Consider the following 20,961-nt stretch of genomic DNA (forward strand, 5'->3'; position numbering starts at 1 on the left):
GTTAGTTGAAAACTGCTAAAATTGGGGGGAGGGTGGGGTGGGGTGTTGAGGGGGTTCGGAATGGACTGTAGAAAGAGAACATCTGTGATAGTGTGGGGCCAGAGATGCCATGTAGAAGAGTAAAAGTCATCTTGTCAAAGGATTAATATAGGAAATTAGAGAGAGAGAAAAACAAACAAGAAGGTATGGGTTGCGTCTGAACTGGAGGGGAACCAATATCCTGGCCTGGAGGTTTGCTGATGTTACTCGGGAGAGTAGTTTAAACTAGTTTTGCAGGGGGTTTGGGAACCAGAGTCCCAGGTAATTACGGGAAGGATTGGACCAGAAAGTAGATGTCAGCAAAAATATTGAAAGTCAGAATCAAAATACCTGCTATACGTAGTGGGTTCGGATAGTTTGAAGTGTGTATATTTTAATGCTAGGAGTATTATGGGCAAGGGTGATGAACTTAGAGTGTGGATCAGTACATGGAACTGAGATGTTGTAGCCATTGCTGAAACTTGGTTGAAAGAGAGGCAGGAATGGGTGACTAATGTACCAGGTTTCTGAAATGATACAAAAGGTAGAGGAGATGGTAAAAGAGAGGGGTGGAGTTGCACTACTGATCAGGGAGAGTATCACAGCTGCACTCAGAGACATAATGGAGAGGTCAGACAATGAGTAGAGTTCAGGAATATGAAGGGTGGAATCACACAGATGGGATTGACTACAACCCCCCGCCACCCCCCAATAGCCACCAGGACATTGAGGAACAGATATGTAATCAGATTAAGGAAAAGTGTAAAAGTAATAGGGTTGTTGTCATGGGGGATTTCCGCTTCCCTAACATAAACTGGGACCTTCTTAGTGTAAGGGGTTTAGATGGGGCTGAATTTGTTAAGTGCATCCAGGAAGGATTTGAAATCAATATGTGGATGGTTCAATGAGAGGAGGGGCTGAACTGGACCTGGTGTTGGGTAATGAGTCTGGCCAGGTGACTGACCTTTCAGTGGCTGAACAGTTAGGTACAGTGACCACAATATCTTTAATTTTCAGGATAGCTATAGATAAGGATAGGTATGGTCCTTGTGGGAGAGTTTTAAACTGGAGTAGAGTAAATGACGGGGGCACTAGACAGGAACTAAGAAGCATTAATTGGGAACACCTTTTCTCTGGCAGGTCCACATCGGGCATGTGGATGGTGTTTAAAGATCAGTTGCACAGAGTACAGGAAAGCTATGTTCCTGTTGGAAGGAAGGGCAGGGATGGAAAGATAAGAGAACCTTGGATGTTCAGCGAGGTGATGAATTTAGTCAAGAAGAAAAAGGAGAAGTATGTAAAGCTGCAGAAGTTAGGATCAAATGAAGCACATGAGGATTATAATGAAGCCAGAAAAGAATGAAAGGGAATTAGGAAAGTCAGGAAGGGCCATGAAGCATCCTTGGCAAGAGGGATGAAGGTGAATCCCAAGGTGTTCTATACAGGAGGACAACTAGGGAGATGCATGGGATAATGGGGGGGGGGGGAGTGGTATGGGGGGAACATTTGCTCAGAGAATGGGAGGGAGGTACTTAATGAGTACTTTGCTTCAGTATTTATCAAGGAAAAGGATATAGAGGACCGAGAGATCAGTGCTGATTGTATAAATATGTTAGGGCATTTAGAGGTCAAGGAGGAGGAAGTGTTGGGCCCCCTAATGAATATTGTGGTAGATATGTCCCCAAGGCCTAACAGAAATTACCTTAGGTTATTGAAGGAGCTGAGAGACGAGATTGCTGGGCCCTTGACCACTATCTTTGTGTCCTCTCTAGCTACAGGCAAGGTCCCGGCGGATTGACGAGTAGCTAATGTTGTACCTCTATTTAAGGGAGGAACAAGGGAAAATCCTGAGGGCTATAGACTGATGAGTCTATCAGTTGTAGGGAAATTGCTGGAGAAAATGCTTAAGGATAGGATATATGAACATTTGGAAACCCATTGCCTAATTCGGGTTAGCTAGAATGGCTTCGTGTGTGGCAGGTCATGTCTTACCAACTCGACTGAATTTTTTGACAGGGTAACGAGAGAGATTGATGAGGGTAGGACATTGGATGTTGCGTACATGGATCTTAGTAAGGTGTTTGACAAAGTTCCTCATGGGAGGCTAATCCAGAAGATTAAGATGCATGGGGTCCACCGCGAATTGGCTGCTTGGATTCAGAACTGGCTTGCACATAGAAGATAGAAGGTAGTGGTTGAAGGGACTTATTCGAACTGGAGGTCTGTAATTAGTGGAGTTCTGCAGGGATCTGTGTTGGGACCTCTGCTGTTTGTGATGTATATAAATGACCTGGATGAAAATGTAGATGGGTAGGTTAGTAAATTTGCGGGGTATTTGGTGGAGTTGTGGGTAGTATACAAGACTGGTGAAGAATACAGCACAATAGAGAGCAGACGCAGACATGGGCAGAGAAATGGCAGATGGAGTTTAACCCAGATAAATGTGAGGTGTTGCACCTCAGTGGGGCAAATGCAAGGAAACAGTTCATTGTTAAGGGTAAGGTCCAATACAGAGTTGCTGGGCAGAGAGATCTTGGGATCCATGTTCCTAGCTCCTTGAAGGTGGCTACACAGGTTGGTAGGGTGGTTCAGAAGGCTTATGGAATGCTTGCTTTTATTAGTCGGGACATTGAGTTCAAAAGTCAGGAGGTCAAGTTGCAAATTCATAAAACTCTGGTTAGACCACATCTAGAGTATTGCATAAAATTCTAATCGCCCCACTATAGGAAGGTTGTTGAGGCTTTGGAAATGGTGCAGAAAAGGTTTACCAGGATGCTGCCTGTTTTAGGGGGCATGTACTATCACGAGAGGTTGGATAAACCTGGGTTGTTTTCTCCAGAATGCCGAAGGCTGAGGGGAGATCTGATAGAGATTTACAAGGTTCTGAGAGGCATACACAGAGTAGACAGAGAATATCTGTGTCCCAGAGTTGAGATGTCTAATACCAGAGGATTGAAGGTGTGAGGGGGTTAGGTTCAAGGGAGATGTGAGGGGCAAGTTTTATTTAATCAGAATCGTGGTGGATGCCTGGAATGTGCTGCCTGGTACGGTGGGAGAGACAAATACATTAGAGGGTTTAAGAGATGTTTGGATAGGCATATGGATTTAAAGAAGATGGAGGGATATGGACAGATGTAGTTAGGAGGGATGAGTGTTTGGGTGTTTTTGATTTGCTTTTTAGCTGATTCGGCACAACACTATGGACCAAATGCCCTGTTCCTGTGCTGTACTCTTCAATGTTCTCTATGACAGGACAGGAGATAAAGGCAGTGAGAGAGAAAAATGATGATCTGATACCGAGGCTTGGGCCTACTCTAGGCTGTGCCGGGATTCAGATCTAAGGAGCCAATTTTGTTTGGAATGTTGTTGCTTCTTCTATTGTTTGTATGATTTGTGTTCTCCCCCACTCTCTGCACATCGGGTGTTATTTTTTTAAGTTGTGTTTTCTCAGGTTTCTTGCTTTGTGGCTACCTGTCAGCAAACAAATCTCAAGAGTGTGTGTGTGTGTGTGTGTGTGTGAGAGAGAGAGAGAGTGTGAGTGTGAGAGTGTGTGTGTGTGAGAGAGAGTGTGAGTGTGTGTGTGTGAGTGTGTGCGTGAAAGAGTGCGAGAGTGTGAGTGTGTGTGTGAGAGAGAGAGTGCGAGTGTGAGTGTGTGAGTGTATGAGTGTGTGAGAGAGAGAGAGAGAGAATGAACAGAAGAGCTCTGATATAGATGGAGAAAGAGTGTTACCATCTATTATTTAACTTATTAAGTCTGCACAGTTGTAAAACGCCCTGACAGAAGATGAGATGCTCTTCCCCAGGCTTGCGCTGGGTCTCATTGTCACAGTGCAGGGGCCAGAGACAGATAGGTCAGCGTTGCAATGGGATGGAATGCTAAGGTTCTGAGTCATTCTTGTGTACTAAGTGTAGGTGGCCATCAAAGAGTTCCCAAACTTGCCTTTGGTTTCTGCGGTGTAGAGAAGACCCCCTTGTGAACACAAAATGCACAGCACTAGATTGGAAGAAATGCATGAGATTTGCTGCTTCACTTGAGTAATCAGTTAGTGGGAAGACAAAAAGCAAACATGCAGGGGTTGCGACTCTTGCAATTGCATGGAATTGTGCTGTAAGAAGAGGAACAGCTGGTGGGATGGGGAACAGTAGAACAGAAAGTCACAAAGGCACACGATGCATCAATAACTTGGAAGCCTTTCTTTGCATTTTTTCACTTAAGTTGCTTATTTCTTAATTTAATTGGGTAGATAATATGAAAAATATTGCTTATTTCTTATGGTACATACCTGTTATAATTCTAGTTTCCAAAACTTTTCGGCCATGTTTAATTTACTGAGACTCAGTGCAGAACAGGCCCTTCTGGCCCTTCGAGTTATGCTGCCCAGCAATCCCCTGATTTAATCCTAGCCTGATCACAGGACAATTTACAATGACCAATTAACCTACCAACTGGTAATGGCTTTGGAGTGTGGGAGGAAACTGGAGCACCCGGAGGAAACCCACACAGTCATGGTGAGAACCTACAAAATCCAATTTGTCTAACCTACTGGTCCAGCTACACTTTCCACGTCTTCCTGGCTGATTATCTACTGCAATTTGCATCAACAATTTGCCATGGGACATCGCAGAGACAGCTCACCACTTCCATATACAGTGCTGTGTGAGATTCTTTGCTGTCAGGCAGAACATCGAACTCGACAAACAGAGACCCCTCCAAAATGGTGCCTGTATGTTTGAAGAGAATGCTGGGGGGCCTGAGAGGCGTGAGTTTGAGCATCAGTTCATTCACTGGAACAGCAGGAAATACCTGTAAAACAGCACAGAATCATGGAGCTGTACGGAACAGAATCAGGCCATTCAGCCCATCACATACATGGCAGCCATTTTACCCATCTGCACAACCACTACTGTCTATGTTAGGAATGTATTTCCTATGGCTTGCCTCTCTGTCAAACTGCTTCTTAAATGTATCTGATTTCACCATCTCCTCTGGCAGCACATTCCAGATAACAACCACACTCAGTTACTGTTGAGATCCCATTTAAGAGACCTTTCACTCACCTTAAGAGTATGCTCTCTTGTTTTAGTGCTATCTTTCCCCTGTATTGAATTTGATTACCTATCCTCCCTAAGCCTTCCATAATCTTATTTACTTCTATCAGGGAAACAATCCCAGACTATCTAACCTCACCCCATAACTGAAGTTCTCTGATCCATGCAACATGCCGGCGTATTGCATCTGTATTTTCATCCATAAACTTCCACAGTGGGCTCACAACAATGGCCCACAGTAGTCCAACTGCCCATCGTAAAGTTGCTACATACATAATACCCCAATTTTTATATTTTATGCCATGACCTTTGGAGACAAGCATGCCATATGCCTTTGTCACTGCCCTACCAATCTGTGCTGCCACTTTCGGGAACTGTGGACTTGGACCCCTAGGACACTCTGTTCAAGAACATTTTTGTGCGCTAAATTTTACAGCAGGGGTTCCCAATCTGGGGTCCCCAGTTATCAATAGGAGTCCATGGCATGAAAAAGATTGGAAATCCCTTATTTACAGTACTGTTTGACTTTTCAAATTGTATCACACATCGGTATTAAATTCCACCTGCAATGGATCCTTTCAACTTTCCAATTGACCTGTATCCCTATATAAACACTATAGATTCTATAGATGCCAGAAATTGATGTTGCAGTGTTCGCCCAACTTGGCAATTAGCCGGCAGCCGTGTCATCACCAGTCAAGGTGACATCCTCAGTGCGCAGTCGTTGGATTTGCTCTCTGGGAGTGCTTGTGTTTATACAGCAACCACCCCCTGCCCCCAGCATTCGCTTGTCTCAGTCCTGATTTGCTACGCCTTCAGAGGACCTTTGAATTCTATTGGCTCATGCTTCTTTGGCTCTTAGGGGTTCGTAGATGACATCTGTTTCAATATGTTTGTTTACAGGGTTATCAGAAGAGAACCATGCTGCCAAATATTCTCATGCCTTCCTCATGTTTGGCTGCTCCAGAACCTCTGCGGTGTCCCCGTTAAAGTGGACTTACAGGTCTTCAGGTACCAAGATCAGCGGCAGTGGATCCTGTCTCCGTACCGCCAGTTTGTGTTCCCGTCGATGCTGGAAATCTTGAGTAACGCATAGAAAATGCTGGAGGAACTCGGCAAGTCAGTCCGCATGTAAGGAGGGGATCAAACAGTTGATATTATGGGCTGAGCCCCTTCATTGGGACTAGAAATGAAGGGGGCAAAAGCCAGAGAAATGTGGGGGAGGGAGGAGTGTCTGCTGTAATCTTAGACGACTTTCCTCACTATCCCTCAACATAGACTACTTTTGTATCATCCACAAACTTCCTAATCATCTGTCCCATGTTTATCTCAAAGTCATTAATACATATTTCAAACCTCAGGTCCCAGGACCAATCATGCAGTGGGGTACTCTACTGGTCTTAGACGCCCAATTTGAAAAGCATTCTTCCACCACCACTCTTTCATCACCAAGCCAATCTTGGATTAAATTAACCAGCTCACCTTGGGTAATGCAGGAACATTTTGACGATGGAGGCGACAGTTATAGTTGAATAAACTAATCTGAAGAGGTTCCAAAAATCTGCACACATGACTATGCACAGCCCATTGACACATACCAAAAGCTTGGGGGTAAATGTCAACATTATTATTAATCTGGTTGAGTGGACTCCTTGTCTATTACGAGGGGTGATTGATAAGTTTGTGGCCCAAGGTAGAAGGAGATGAGTTATTAACTTCAAACTTTCTGCATTATCACTCAAAGAGTTGAACTGCACGTGCATGTAACGAGAGTGTCTTGGACCTCCAGGTGGTCCATAGCAGATTGATAAGTTCGTGGCCTAGAGTAGAAGGAGTTCAGTTATACCACTCTCGTTACATGGACTTGCAGTTCAACTCTTTGAGTGAAAATGCAGAAAGTTTGAAGTTAATAACTCATCTCCTTCTACCTTAGGCCAGGAACTTATCAATCACCCCTGCTGTGGACCGCTTCTGGAGGTCTAAGACGCCGACTTCCACAAAGAAGGGATCTGTATGCTCCACGACCACTGGACTAAGTGTGCAAATGTATGAAAAAATAAATGTGCTAGGTTTTCTAAAATTGACTCTTTCTACCTTAGGCCACGAACTTATCAATCACTCCTCGTCTAGTACAGCCTGGTTCCCATTCTCATCATTAAGATAGGATCAGGATTGAGTTGAGATCCTCACTACCAGTTCTCTACGCAGATGGCGAGGTGACAGAGGAGACACAAGAGACTGCAGATGTTGGGATCTTGCACAAAGAACAAACTGCTGGAAGAACTCAACGGGTCAGTCAAGATCTATGGAAGCAAAGGGAGAACAACATTTTATGGAGACCCTAAATCAAGACTGGTGAGATGACTGTTATCCCTGAAGACCTCAAATGCACTGTGAACTGTACGGATGTCCTTACTCAAAATCCAACTCAAGCCAATTAACAAGTGAAGGGAAAAGGGATCTCTTCTTGGACTTCCAGACGGTACAGGTATCGACTTTAACCAACATTTCAATGACAAACTCTGCCATCTTCATTAGGGATGATGCCTGGGCATGTCTAGTCCAGTGATATTTATACCCCCCGTTGTCCGTCCCTCCTGATTGGTTAGTTCTCATCCAATCAGATTTCCACTCTTTCACCTTGTTTAAAATTGAATTCCAGTTCTTACTTAGAGCGAGACCTTTGGCTTTGTTAAAATTCTTTTCCTCTAGTTTTATCCTAGAACACTGCATTCTCAATGGCTATATGACTTGGGACTGCCTAATGAATGAAGCCATTGAAATAAAGCCTGAATCCACAACTCATCCACACCCTCCCGAGTGCTCCTTGCAATGAGGCCTCCTCATTACTACACAACAAAAAGACATACCTGCTGTAAAATATTTGGCACATTTTCAAATTCTCCATCTTCAAATACTTTCTGTAAGAGCAAGTAAAACACCTTATTTGATCTTCTGCCTTAGTCATGATGCTGAAATGTTGTGGTGCCAATTTCATGAACTCAAAAGATCGTTGTCCCCCCACCCACAAATTCTACCAGTGCAACATGCAAACTGCTGGAGGAATTCAGCAGGTCAGGCAGCATCTATGGAGGCATGAGGAAAGTCAACATTTTGGGTCAAGGCCCTTCATCGGGACTGGAAAGGAGACAGTCAGTGTAAAGAGGTGAGGGGATGGGGTGTATCAACAGCTGGTGATTGCTAAATGCATTCAGGTGAGAGTGGGTGATAAGCAGATGGGGGAGAGGGAAAGTGGGAATGGTGTACGATAGACACTCAGCACGCTGGAGGAACTCAGCAGGTCGGGCAGCATCAGTGGAAATGATGGGTCAACATTTCGGGCCGGAACCCTTCGTCAGGACTGAAGAAAGAAGGAGGGGGAAGGATTTGAAGAATGCTTGTAGGTTCAGTTGAAAAACCAGTCATTTGAAAGACAAAGGGGTGGGGGAGGGGAAACAGGGACGTCATAGGCAGGAAAACAATGGGTAGTAGAAGAAGGAGGCGGAACAATGAGGGAGGTGATAGGCAGCTGGGGGAAGGGCAGAGTGAAATAGGGATAGAGGAAGGGAGGGGGAGGGAATTACCAGAAGTTGGTAAATTGCTTTGAACCCAGCATCTGCAGATTATTTTGTGTTTAATGGTGTAAGGTGCTGTAAGGTGACAAAAAAACTGATGGTATAGAATCTGATAGGAGGACAGTGGGGCATGGAATAAAGGGAAGAGAGTGAGGAGGGTATTGGAAATTGGAGGGAGGAATGTGTGGATGATGGGCAGATCGAGAGGGTGGGGGTAGGAAAAAGATGGGGTGATGGCATAGGTGAGATATGGGGAAAGAGGGGACAGAAGGGATTGCTTACTGGAAGTTAGAGAAATCGATGTTCATGCCATCAGGTTGGAGACTGCAAAGGCAGAAGATTTGCTGCTGTTCCTCTCACCTGTATTTAGCCTCAACCTGGCAGTGGAGGAGGCCATGGATAGAAACGTCAGTGTGGGAATGGGAAATGGAATTAAAATGGCTGACCACTGTGAGATGCTGGCTGTTCCGGCGGATGGAGCAAAGGTACTCAACGAAGCAGTCCTCCAGTCTGTGTTGGGTCTCGACAAGGTAGAGGAGACCAGACTGGGAGCATCAGATGCAGTAAGTCACTCATTGGCTACACGTTGAAAGGTAGTGTAATATTTGACCATGAAAACCACCATAGTGAAACCCTCAGCCTGAGATTTCAGGCTAGGAGCACTGGCTTATTTCCAGCACGCACCTCCACATGGCTATTATCGTTTAGCCTTCTCTCACACACCGAGCGTTACTGATGCTCAGGTATCCTTCATTCAACAGCTAATGGAAGGTTGGAATTCTCTAACCCATAAAAAGCTCTCCATGCTGCAAAATTTGAACAATTGCAATGAAAGTTGTGTATTTTTAGGCAAGGATGTTTCAGAATTATGGAACCAAAGTGAGGGAAGTTAAGACCCAGAGCAATTGTGATCCACGTGAACGTTGGGACAGGCTGGCAGAGTGGGTGGGGAAAACTGAAAACCCATATGCATTCCAGTGTTCCAATCATTCAGGATCAAATGTACACTGAAACATTCAGTGAAATGCATCGTTTGCATTAGCTGCCAACACGACCTAGGGATGTGCTGAAGGCAGCCCGCAAGAGTCACCACACTTCCTGGCACCAACTGTCGAGATTCAAAATTCAGTACACGAACGTAAAGGAGAATGAAATGATCCAAAGCAGCATAAAAAAAAACAATAAGCATGAAAGTGTGGCTGCATATATTCAAGTTTAGCTTTTATACATAGACTGATTGTATGTACATAAAGTGACACTAGGTGCAGGAGTATCTGTACATGAGTTGGCTCCAACAGAAAGTTATGAAGTGACAATGTAACTCTTGGCAATAGAAATTCTTCTCGGTTGCAGCAGCGCAATTGAAAACACAACAGGACAGTGACTGTGTCAGTGTAAAGTTGCAGCACATGGGGAGGGGGAGAAAGGGTGCTGAGCAGCTGTGGAGAGGAGTGGCTGATGTCGATGAGGTGATGGTGGAGATAGGTGGGTTAATAGGTGGAGGTGGAGATCAGCCTGGTGGCTTAAGGGAAATCTCTTACTAGCTCTTCTTTCAGTAAGTCCTGACGAAGGGTCTCGGCCCGAAATGTTGACTGTACCTCTTCCTAGAGATGCTGCCTGGCCTGCTGCATTCACCAGCAATTTTTATGTGTGTTGCTTGAAATTCCAGCATCTGCAGATTTCCTCATGTTTGCAGCTTAAGGGAAATAATTGTTTTTGAGCCTAGTTGTCACAGACCACTAGACGGCAGACATTCAGTATTTTCGGAGGGGGACCCATTCATTATGTTCTGAATGGATGTGGAACTTACCAGCAAATCATTGTCCTCGAGCTTCAGAGTCAAACGGTCCTCATGATAAGCTGCAAACAGGAGAGAGTTGATCACTGCTTCCGAAACCCACAGATTGAACATTCTGGTCTCCTCCCTTTCAACCGGGATGACGCTGGGCTTCTGGAAAACTGAGAGGTTTCTGTAGAACACACTACCCTGTGCAACATAATGAGGGGTAACAGTAAGCAGCAGAGAATCAAAAGGGAGCGGCCATAGTGAGTGAAACACTTTGGGATAGCAGGTACAAGCAACTTGCTTCTGCTTTTGTGATTATTGCTTTGGGGGTGCCGGTGACTTCAGACATATAGAGGAATAAATATGGACTCAAACTCTTCTGATCTGCAAATCATCGCTGCGTTTTCTGATGGAACCAATTGCAACTCTGTGTAGCTGCTGACACCTCCCTGTGCACCAATCACAGAACAGTGTGTTAAACTTCTTTCAGGCCTTTGTGAATCAATCAAAAAGGCTGAAATCCCAATAACTGCAGGATCACCTCCCCAATCCCTTACCCAAGCTGTCAGTGGGAGAGTGTTCTGCTTGGATTCCTAAAATTTAACCAACAACCACAACACTTGAGCTTCAGACATGACAGGGTCTCCGACTAAATCTTGACATGGTTTTCTCAGTGAAAGGATCTCCACCTAACTTTTTTTGGAGATTGTTTCCCTCCAAATGATTTCAGTCTAACCCTCCTCTGCATTACGTACAACCTATAATCCATTAATAATTGCTTCTGGATATCAGAATCAGGTTTATTGTCACCAGTATGTGACATGAAATCTGTTAACTTAGCAGCAGCAGTTCAATGTAATACACAATCTAGCACAGAGAGAAAAAAAGTAAAACATAATAATAAACAAGTAAATCAATTACGTATATTGAATAGATTATTTAAAAATGTGCAAAAACAGAAATACTGTATATTAAAAAAGTGAGGTAGTGTTCGCTGGTTCAATATCCATTTAGGAATCGGATGGCAGAGGGGAAGAAGCTGTTTCTGAATCGCTGAGGGTGTGCCTTCAGGCTTCTGTATCTCCTACCTGATGGTAACAGTGAGAAAAGGGCATGCCCTGGGTGCCGGAGGTCCTTAATGAGGGACGCTGCCTTTCTGAGACACCGCTCCTTGAAGATGTCCTGGGTACCTTGGGTTCCCCTTTCCTAACTAATTTATGTCATGATCATGAATGGATTACATATTCCATATCTCTGGGCTTCCGCGACATGTTACGTATCTACAGAAAAGTCTGCAGGAAGTGGTGGACACAGCCCAGTCCATCACATGCAAAGCCCCCCCCCCCCACCATCATTGAGCAAATCTACAGGGAAAACTGCCACAAGAAAGCAGCATCCGACATCAAGTACCTCCACCATCCAGACCGGGCTCTCTTCCATTGGGCAGGAGGTACAGGAGCCTTAGGTCCCACACCTGTCACGGTCCCGGCCGTCCCTCCCGTTTATTCCTCATGATCTCCTAACTCCCTTTTCCCCGTGAGTCTCCTGCTCCCCTATCTGTCTCTGTGTGTGTGTGTGTGTGTGTGTGTGTGTGTGTGTGTGTGTGTACGTCGGCACGGTGGGCATGGCGTTCCTTTTGTTTTCCCGGGCTTCCTGATTGCGGCTCACCTGAATCTCGTCTAACCTGCAGCATAAATACCCCGGCTTTCCATCCACTCATCGCCAGATCGTTGCTTCAGCCAGTGTGACAGTTCACATTCTAGTCCACTTAGAATTGCGGATTCTTAGTTTTGTTTCGGTGCTGTTGTTTGCCTGTGTTAACTCTGTCTCTCTGTGTTAACAGGAGCATTGCATGCCGCCTGCCTTCCCGTTCATCCTCCTGCCTGCTGTTCTCCTCCAGCCACGCTCACACCCTGGTCTGCATCCCTGCCCCGCCTCATACCATCGCCCGCCTACACTCTCCGCTGGCTCAGTGGTCAAACGCTGCTCTCTCACCACAGCGACCCGGCTTTGACCTATGGTCAAACCTTGCCCATTCCTCTGCTTTCCTCTGCCTAATCCTCACTCCCCTGCCTTCCCTGCAACCATTAATAAACACTCTTCAGATTACTCTCTCTCTGTGTCAGTGTCCTGTGTTTGGGTTCACCCATTCTCCACAACAGCACCATCAGATTCAGGCACAGTTATTACCCTAAAGCCAGGCTGAAACACCTGTTTCCACATGTGACCATGAACAAACTTTTGAATAAGACCCTGTGTGAAAAAATCAAGTCCAGAGCTGGGTTTTCACTGCTTTAATTAAATATGGCAATATACATGCTGCTCACGTAAAATACATTTACCTTGTGCCGTGATTCAACATATCCTGAGGTAATCACTGGGTCACCAATTAATTCTGTACTTGTGGAAATCTCCCCATCTCGAATAAATATTCCTGTTTGGAAAGCAAAGTCATTTGTTAAAAAGAGGGCCCACTGCTGAAAGTGATTTCAGAGTAACATGAGAATACATGCATGTCTCTTCAGCCTGATCTTCCATTCAATAAGGTTATAGCTTCTCTAACTTAAACCCACACTCCTTCCTGATCCCCATATTTCCAAATTATCTAAACACCTTAAAGTTAACAGTCTTAAGCTTCAATATACTCAACAACTAAGGATCAGTTCCCAGGCACGGAGAATCCCGAGGATTCATAATCATTTGAATGAAAGCATTTGTGCACAACTCATTCTTAAGGAATTGGTACCTTATTCTGAAATTGCAATCCTTATTCCATGATTGCAATCCCTATCCTGCGATTGCAATCCGTATTCCAAGCTTTTCAGCCAGAGTCAACTGCTCAGCATCTACCTTGTTAGTCACTACCTGAACTTCGGAAGTCTCAATGAGATTACTTCTCATTCTTCTCAATTCCAAAAGTATAGCCCATCCTGTTTTGTCTGGTTTCCTAAGACAACCCCCCTCACCTTTGGATCGAATACAGTGACTCTATACTGCATAGTTCCAAGGCAAATATACCCTTCCTTAGGTTGTGGAGAGCAAACTGTACACAGTACTCTAGGCATAGAGTCACCACAAGTCTAGCAGTATTCCTGTAACGAGACGTCCTTGCCTAGACACTCCTGTCCTTACACAATTAAAAGCCTTTTCAATTGCTTGTTCAACTTGCCCAGTAAGTTTCTACATCTCATGTACCAGTGTACTCAGATTGTTCTGCACACCAATGTTTACAAATCTATCAACCTTTCTGTTCTCAATTCTTTCTACCAAACCAAATGATTTCATGATCCCACACTATCGTTCGTGTCACCTGACTGCCCACTCATCTAACCTAGCCATCACCAGTGTAGGCTCTCCATATTATCATCAAAGAATTCCAAGTACATTTATTATCAAAGAATGTATAAATTATACAAACTTGAGATTTGTTTGCTTACAGGCAGCCACAAAGCAAGAAACCCAAAAAGTCAATTAAAAAATAAATTCTAATGCCCGATGTGCAGAGAAAGGGGAAAAGAAAACACAAATCATGCAACCAATAGAAGTAAGCAACAATATTCCAAACCAAAATGAGCCCTTCGATCTGAACCCCAGAGCATCCCAGAACAGGCCCGAGCATCGGTATCAGTTCAGCATATTAGCGAGCAAGGAGCACAGCAGCCAGGGGCAGTCTTCGTAGCTTCAGCGCCACGGAGAGAGGAGTGAACAACAGGGGAGACCAAGTGAAACTCGCTCTTGCCTCTGATCCTGATGCCCTGTCTTTCCAGTATGTCGTTTAAATTATCCAAACGGCGTGACGTACCTCCTACTGGGACCCGGGCATCGCTGCAGCGAAAGGCTCCAGGCCCAGAACACGCTGCCCAGCGACTTGCTCACAACTCACCCGTGCAGCCAGCAAACTTGGATATGCAACATTCTGCAGCCGATTGTAAATAACGGAGGGCCCAGTACTCATCTCCGTTACACCCCTAATTTCCTAACACAGAGGAATTTATTCTTGCCATTTCCTGTCCATTACCTAAGCCAGTTTAAAAATAGATGGCTGGCTAATCCAAAAAATCCAACTTCAGTACCCAAGTTCACTTCAACTTTGATTGGCATTTCTGTGTGTGGTTTCACTAAATAGAGATTTGCATTCTCTATGCAAATCAAAGGTGCTCTAGTTTCCTCCCGCATTAGAAAGACGTAACGGTGGGTAGTTTAATTGACCACATGTGACACAAACTCCTTGGGCAGGAAGGACCTGTTACCGCACTGTATCTCTAAATAAAACATAAAAAGACGTGTTACAGGCACTTGCCCAAGGGAGTGCTGCATTATCAGGGGCAGCTTTTCAGGTAGGATGTCAGCCTCCTCAGAATGCACAGAGCTGTCCCCGCCCCAAGTGACCTGCTCAAAGGTTCCCCCAACCAACACTGGCAGAACATACCAGCGCTCTGCTCTTACACACATCTCTTGCTTGGAAGACAAGTTGTGTGCTTGCCTGACAGCAACAACTGGCCTTCAGAGATAATCCTTCGAGCAGTACTGAGTAGCATTTCTCTGGTAAAATGAAATAAACACAGTCCACTGTTCTCTGCCCCTTGCCACCCAAAGCACTAATCTAATCATTCTTTCAGGTTTGCACGATGCCAATACTCCACTCAGCTGGTAAAACTGCAGTTTGAGACAACTTTAAGAAGTCAGAAAGGCAGCTGATAATAGACAATACTACAGCAACTGTAACATGGGCCAGAATTAAAGGATAATAATCAGATTCAGGTTAATATCTCTGGCATATGACATGAAATTTGTTAGCTTTGCAGCAGCAGTACAATGCAATGTATAATAGTAGAGAGAAAAGGAATACTAAATTACAGTAAATATATATATAAATTATTAAAATTTAAGAAGTAGTGCAAAAATGGGAAAAAATACAGTCATATACAGACAGTACATCAATTGCACATCATCATTAAAAAGATATCACAGTCCAAGGTAATTCTTACCAGCTTGTTTCAGAGTGAAGTCAGACAGTAGGTTTGCCATTTTATGAATTTCTGCACAGATCTTCAAACAGAGAAACTAATTTTAGAAAAGGATGACAATAACTTCCTGATATTAACTGAACTTTTCATGAACTATTCACTCCCTACAGGTCATGAATGCTATTATTGTTTTTGGTTTTATTTTGTGTGTGAAAGAAAAGGAGAGTGGAGAAGGTGTGTGAATATTCAAATGAAAAGATAGATGATCAGAGGAGGAAGTTCTTTAGCCAGAAAGTGGTGAATCTGTGAAATTCATAGCCACAGACGACTGTGAAGGCCCAGTCACTGGGTATATTTAAAGCAGATGTTGATAGGTTGATTAGTCAGGGCATCAAAGGTTACAAGGAGAAGGCAGGAGAATGGGGTTGAGAGGGATAATGAATTAGCATTGATGGGATGTTAGGGCAGATGTGATGGGCTGAATGGCCTAACTCTGCTCCTATGTCCTATGATCTGAAAAACCTGAAATTCTTCAGTCTGAGACGTATGTGCCTTTTCTTCAGGGGCTAAACTCCTGAACACAGATGATGCAAAAGAGCTCTGTCACACCTTCTATTAAAATATGTTCCAATTATTAATGTACCTCCAAGTGCTTGGCTCTTTTATCAAATTGAAGTTATAAAAAATTGTTCCATTCTCTTACTAATGTAACTCTTATTAGCCCAAGCATGACCACGGAACATGTATATCACATTAATGCTGAGTCTCATGCCTAGTCAAAGGCCTGGCTCAGAGTTCAGTGTCTGAAGGTCAAACATCCAAGATGAACACTATTCTCAAAATTGCAGCAAAGCTCAACACGTATAGAAGATGAGAAAATTCTGGAAGCGTTCAGTGGGTTGAGCTGCAGCCATGGAGAGGGTGAGGAAGTAGCAAAGCTTCAGGCTAAGGAACTTCCATCCATATAGACGTTGTTGTTTTCTCATAGTTCTGGTTCTGATGAAGGGCTTATGATCTGAAATGCAGGATTTGTTTTGTGGTTCCAGCATTTTCCATTTTTTCTTCAGATTCCCAGCACTGGTAGTTATGGGCTACAAGTAGAGAAAAGGACCGGTGTGATCAATCCACAATGAGTACATACGTCGAGCTGCCCTGACGTTCTGTAAGGCGGAATGCAGACCACATGAATATTTAATCTCAACCATATCATGGGACGGACCAAGACAGGGATTCTCTACAGTGATCCAGCCAGAGACCAGACTGTAGAAGAAACAATGTGTCCACTTGCCCCCAGTGGCAACAAGCAGTAGGTAGGGTGTTTCACTATAATCATCCACTGGTCAATGAGGGTAACTGAGATCCAGGATTTATATGAATGAAAATGATGCTTTGTACTGTAGAAATAGCTCAACACTTTTAAAAGGAAATAATACACACTGAAATTAGCAGATTTTCAGGTTCATCATTAGAATAGTTACTGTTGTACAGTCCTGTTCCATACATCTTTGCTAAGCATGTCCACACAGAATCAGGTTTATTATCACCAGCATGTGTTGTGAAATTTGATAACTTAGCAGCAGCAATTCAATACAATACATAATATAGAAGAAAATAAATAAATAAAATTACAGTATATGTATATTGAATAGATTAAAATCGTGCAAAAAAACAGAAATGATTGCATATTTAAAAAGTGAGGTAGTGTTCATGGGTTCAATGTCCATTTAGGAATCGGATGGCAGAGGGGAAGCAGCTGTTCCTGAATCGTTGAGTGTGTGCCTTCAGGCTTCTGTACCTCCTACCTGATGGTAACAGTAAGAAAAGGGCATGCCCTGGGTGCTGGAGGTCCTTAATAATGGACGCTGCCTTTCTGAGATACCGCTCCTCGAAAATGTCCTCAGTATTTTGTAGGCTAGTAGTCAGAATGGAATGGACTAAATTTACAATCCACTGCATCTTCTTTCGGTCCTGTGCAGTAGCCTCTCCATACCAGACAGTGATGCAGCCTGTCAGAATGCTCTCCACGGTACATCTATAGAAATTTTTGAGTGCATTTGTTGACATACCAAATCTCTTCAAACTCCTAGTGAAGTATAGTTGCTGTCTTGCCTTCTTTATAACTACATCAATATGTTGGGACCAGGTTAGGTCCTCAGAGATCTTGACACCCAGGAACTGAAGCTGCTCCCTCTCTCCACCTCTGATCCCTCTGAGGATTGGTATGTGTTCCTTCATCTTACCCTTCCTGAAGTCCACAATCAGCTCTTTCATCTTACTGACATTGAGTGTAAGGTTGTTGCTATGACACCACTCCACTAGTTGGTATATCTCACCCCTGTACGCCCTCTCGTCTCCATCTGAGAGGAATAGTTTTGTGTGTTTAATTGGGAGTCAGCTTGAAGTTACAAGTCAGTATATGCAAACTACCATGAGCATGGAATTCTGGAAAATAACATTAGGTGATTCAATCCAAGTATGAGGAATACATTGAAGAGCTGCCAATTTCCTTTCCTAGGAACTGGATTGCAAAGTGACTCCCTTCCTTCAGAGCTGGTAACTAAAGGAGAGGGTGACTTGCACTGATTTTAGTGAGGAATGGTCATTGGAGCAAAGTTAATCTCTCCATCAGACCTAATATTTTGAAAAGAGAGGATTCCTGGTATCTACAGCAGGGAGTGACTTCCTTCATTATGCTTGACATCTGTATCAAAATGGCTTATGTAAAGATGTAAAAGAGAACGAACTTCACTCATTTAGCACTGAAGAGTAAAACAGTACCAATCATACACATTTTTAACCTGATTATCAGCTCAACCTTCAGTGATTGTTCCTGGAACCAGCACAAAACTATATAAGGCCTACATTATCCCACCCTTCAATGTGGAAGTTTTGAAGAGAAAAGCATTCTGAAAGCTCTATTTATATAAAATTGAAATAAAATGCATTTACCTGTCCCTTAAGAACATGTCTCAAAGTGAAGGAAACAAAATCTGTCAACAGTTGCTTAATCCAGCTGATCCTGTTTGCAGAAAGTGTTAGAAGCATAATGAGCAAGTAGTTTAATTGCTGAGTTAGTTTCAATTTATCATGTTAATAAAACAGTGCACGATCATGGATGGCAAAATGGCAAAGTAAGGTGAATGGTGCAAAATAGTAAGAGTAAAACAGGTAATGTTGGAAATTATTCGGCAAGTCAGGCAGTATCTGTGGAGAGAGAAATGAGTTCAATATGAATAAAAAACAATTTCAGCAGTAGTGGCTGACTCTGAAGTATTAACCCTGCCTTTCCATTCTCCACAGATGCTGCCCGACCTGTTCAGTATTTCAGGCATTTTTCTGGCTTTAGTTCACATCTCTAGGATCTGCTTTATGGTTTGTTTGCCTTTAGAGTGAAATTCTAATTTTTAAAAATAATTTTTGAGATGTACATGGCACTTGATTCGTACCGATTAATTTCCCATCTCTGCTCTATGCCAGGCACTTCAGCCAGCAGTTAAAGTTAACTACATTGCTGTGGAACTGGAGTTCAAAAGTCACTAATAAACTGCTCCAAAGCAAATCTTAGCTTTTTTATTCTAGGTTTTTCTTTTCTAAATTGAATTAAATCTCACAATACATTAGTAAGAGTTGAATAAATTCTCCGGATTTCTGGTCCTATAATGGTAACCTGCACTACCATTTCCTTCCCACACCTGTAGAAACAAGAAGCTACAGGCAGTCACGATATATCAGATAGATTCCAGATTCAAGATTTGGATTTATTTATCATATGCATATTGAAACGTACTGGGAAATGCCTCATTTGCATTAACAACCAACACACCTAAGGATGTACTGGGGGCAGCCCACAAGTGTGGCTACACATTCCAGCACCACCATAGCATGCCCACAGTCCTCGGTACAACACAGAAGACAACAAAACAAAAGACAACTAGCGACAAAACAACAACAGTAAATGAAGCCCTGTTGCCCCCCCCCTTCCATTATCATACGCAATCCTCCAACCCCAGGATAGACGGTCTTCAGCTGTCAGCTCACTCACCACACCAGGTCTCTGACTTCCCCAGTGGATTCGCAGAGACTCGCAGACTCAGAGCTCTGACCACTGAGCCTTCACTGCAGACTGATTTTGGCTGAAGCCCCATTTGCATCAGAAATTGCTCGGTGACTAGGATGCAAAAATCAGCATTGATTGGATTCAGGGTGCAGGGAAAATATAACAGGAGCAGTCATGACTGAGAACTCTCCAGAAATGTGTGTCCTGTCTGTGTCCTCCCAATTAGACCCCATCACTCTATTTAGTAACTTCTACTTTCAACTGTCCACCTCCATAAAATGTTACCTGGACTGCGCCGGATCACCCAATCAAATAACAAGGGGCTGCATAAGATGGGAGTGAGCATCTTAAATCTTAGATTTGCTTTGGAGTGACCTGTTAAAAGCAACCCAAAAAAGCATGTAAAATGTGGGGTTAAGGATGCCTGGGGATACCATCTCTCCATAATCTTAACAAAGCACTCTTGTGTTTTTCCAAAGGTGGAAAGTTCTTATTCCCGTATGTCCCTCTATGCCCATGGATTCTGCTGTTAGTATGCTAGTGGTACATGTTAACACAGGAAAGTGCTACAAGGCCTTCATTATCACTGAATAATGAATACAGAACATTGATGCAAGAAAGAACCCCCTCTCTCCTCACTATCCAGGCCATGCTCTCTTCTCGCTTCTACCACTGAGAAGAAGGTTCAGGAGCCTTAGGTCCCACACCACCAGGTTCAGGAACAGTTATTACCCGACAACTATCAGGCTCCTGATTCAGCGTGGTTAACTTCGCTCACCTCAACACTGAACTGATTCCATAACCTACAGACTCACTTTCAAGGACTCTGCAATTCATGATCTCTGTATTATTTATGTTTTTATTTACACAATTTGTCTTCTTTTGCACATGTGTTGTTTTATCAGTCTTTGCTTATGTATAGCTTTCATAAATTCTATTGCATGTCTTTATTTTCCTGTACAAGTCTACAAGACAATGAATCTCAGTGTAGTAAATGGTGACATCCATCTACTTTGATACTACATTTACTTTGATTTTGATATTGAGATGTCTTGTTCTATTCTGCTCTGAAATCCCAGATGCCAGAATTTCAGTCACCGCTTATAACTCAAGCTACTCTTCTTGAAAATAAAAAAATCGGGCAATCTGGAGCAGGTTGAAATGGAGAGAGGAAAATACTGATTTTAATGCCGTAAGCCTTGACTCAAGAGTGGAAGAGATTATTTGGACTCCTCACTCTTTATCAATTTAAAAAGAGAATTGGATTAATGTTCAAAAGATATCTGCAGGGATTTGGAAAAAATAGTAGGACTAACTGGATCAGACTTTCACAGACACATTCGGCTGGAGGTCCTCCTGCACTAGGTCATTCTGTGCCTTAAAGACTTTAAAACTAAAACTTTGGATGCAGGATGGAAATTGCATCAAAAGTGCATTTGAAAATACATGCATTAAATTACACTTGTTACTCCCACTAAAGTTGTTTTGCATAATCACAAATATAATGAA

The 20,961-nt window shown here is 43.4% G+C and overlaps 1 protein-coding gene across 1 annotated transcript in view; it reads right to left on the minus strand.

Moving 5' to 3' along the window:
* cetp (cholesteryl ester transfer protein, plasma) overlaps positions 1 to 20,961 on the minus strand; it is a gene marked incomplete at its 5' end in the record, with an annotated part of 45,884 nt that overhangs the window by 10,947 nt on the left and 13,976 nt on the right. The window contains 6 exons of the mRNA XM_072279136.1: positions 4,655 to 4,822; positions 7,938 to 7,988; positions 10,453 to 10,629; positions 12,771 to 12,862; positions 15,417 to 15,477; positions 18,345 to 18,414. Of these exons, the coding sequence (XP_072135237.1) occupies positions 4,655 to 4,822; positions 7,938 to 7,988; positions 10,453 to 10,629; positions 12,771 to 12,862; positions 15,417 to 15,477; positions 18,345 to 18,414 (619 nt within the window). The remainder of the gene's footprint in view (positions 1 to 4,654; positions 4,823 to 7,937; positions 7,989 to 10,452; positions 10,630 to 12,770; positions 12,863 to 15,416; positions 15,478 to 18,344; positions 18,415 to 20,961) is intronic.

The sequence above is a fragment of the Mobula birostris genome, chromosome 15, assembly GCF_030028105.1.
Source record: "Mobula birostris isolate sMobBir1 chromosome 15, sMobBir1.hap1, whole genome shotgun sequence".
Lineage (NCBI taxonomy): Eukaryota > Metazoa > Chordata > Chondrichthyes > Myliobatiformes > Myliobatidae > Mobula > Mobula birostris.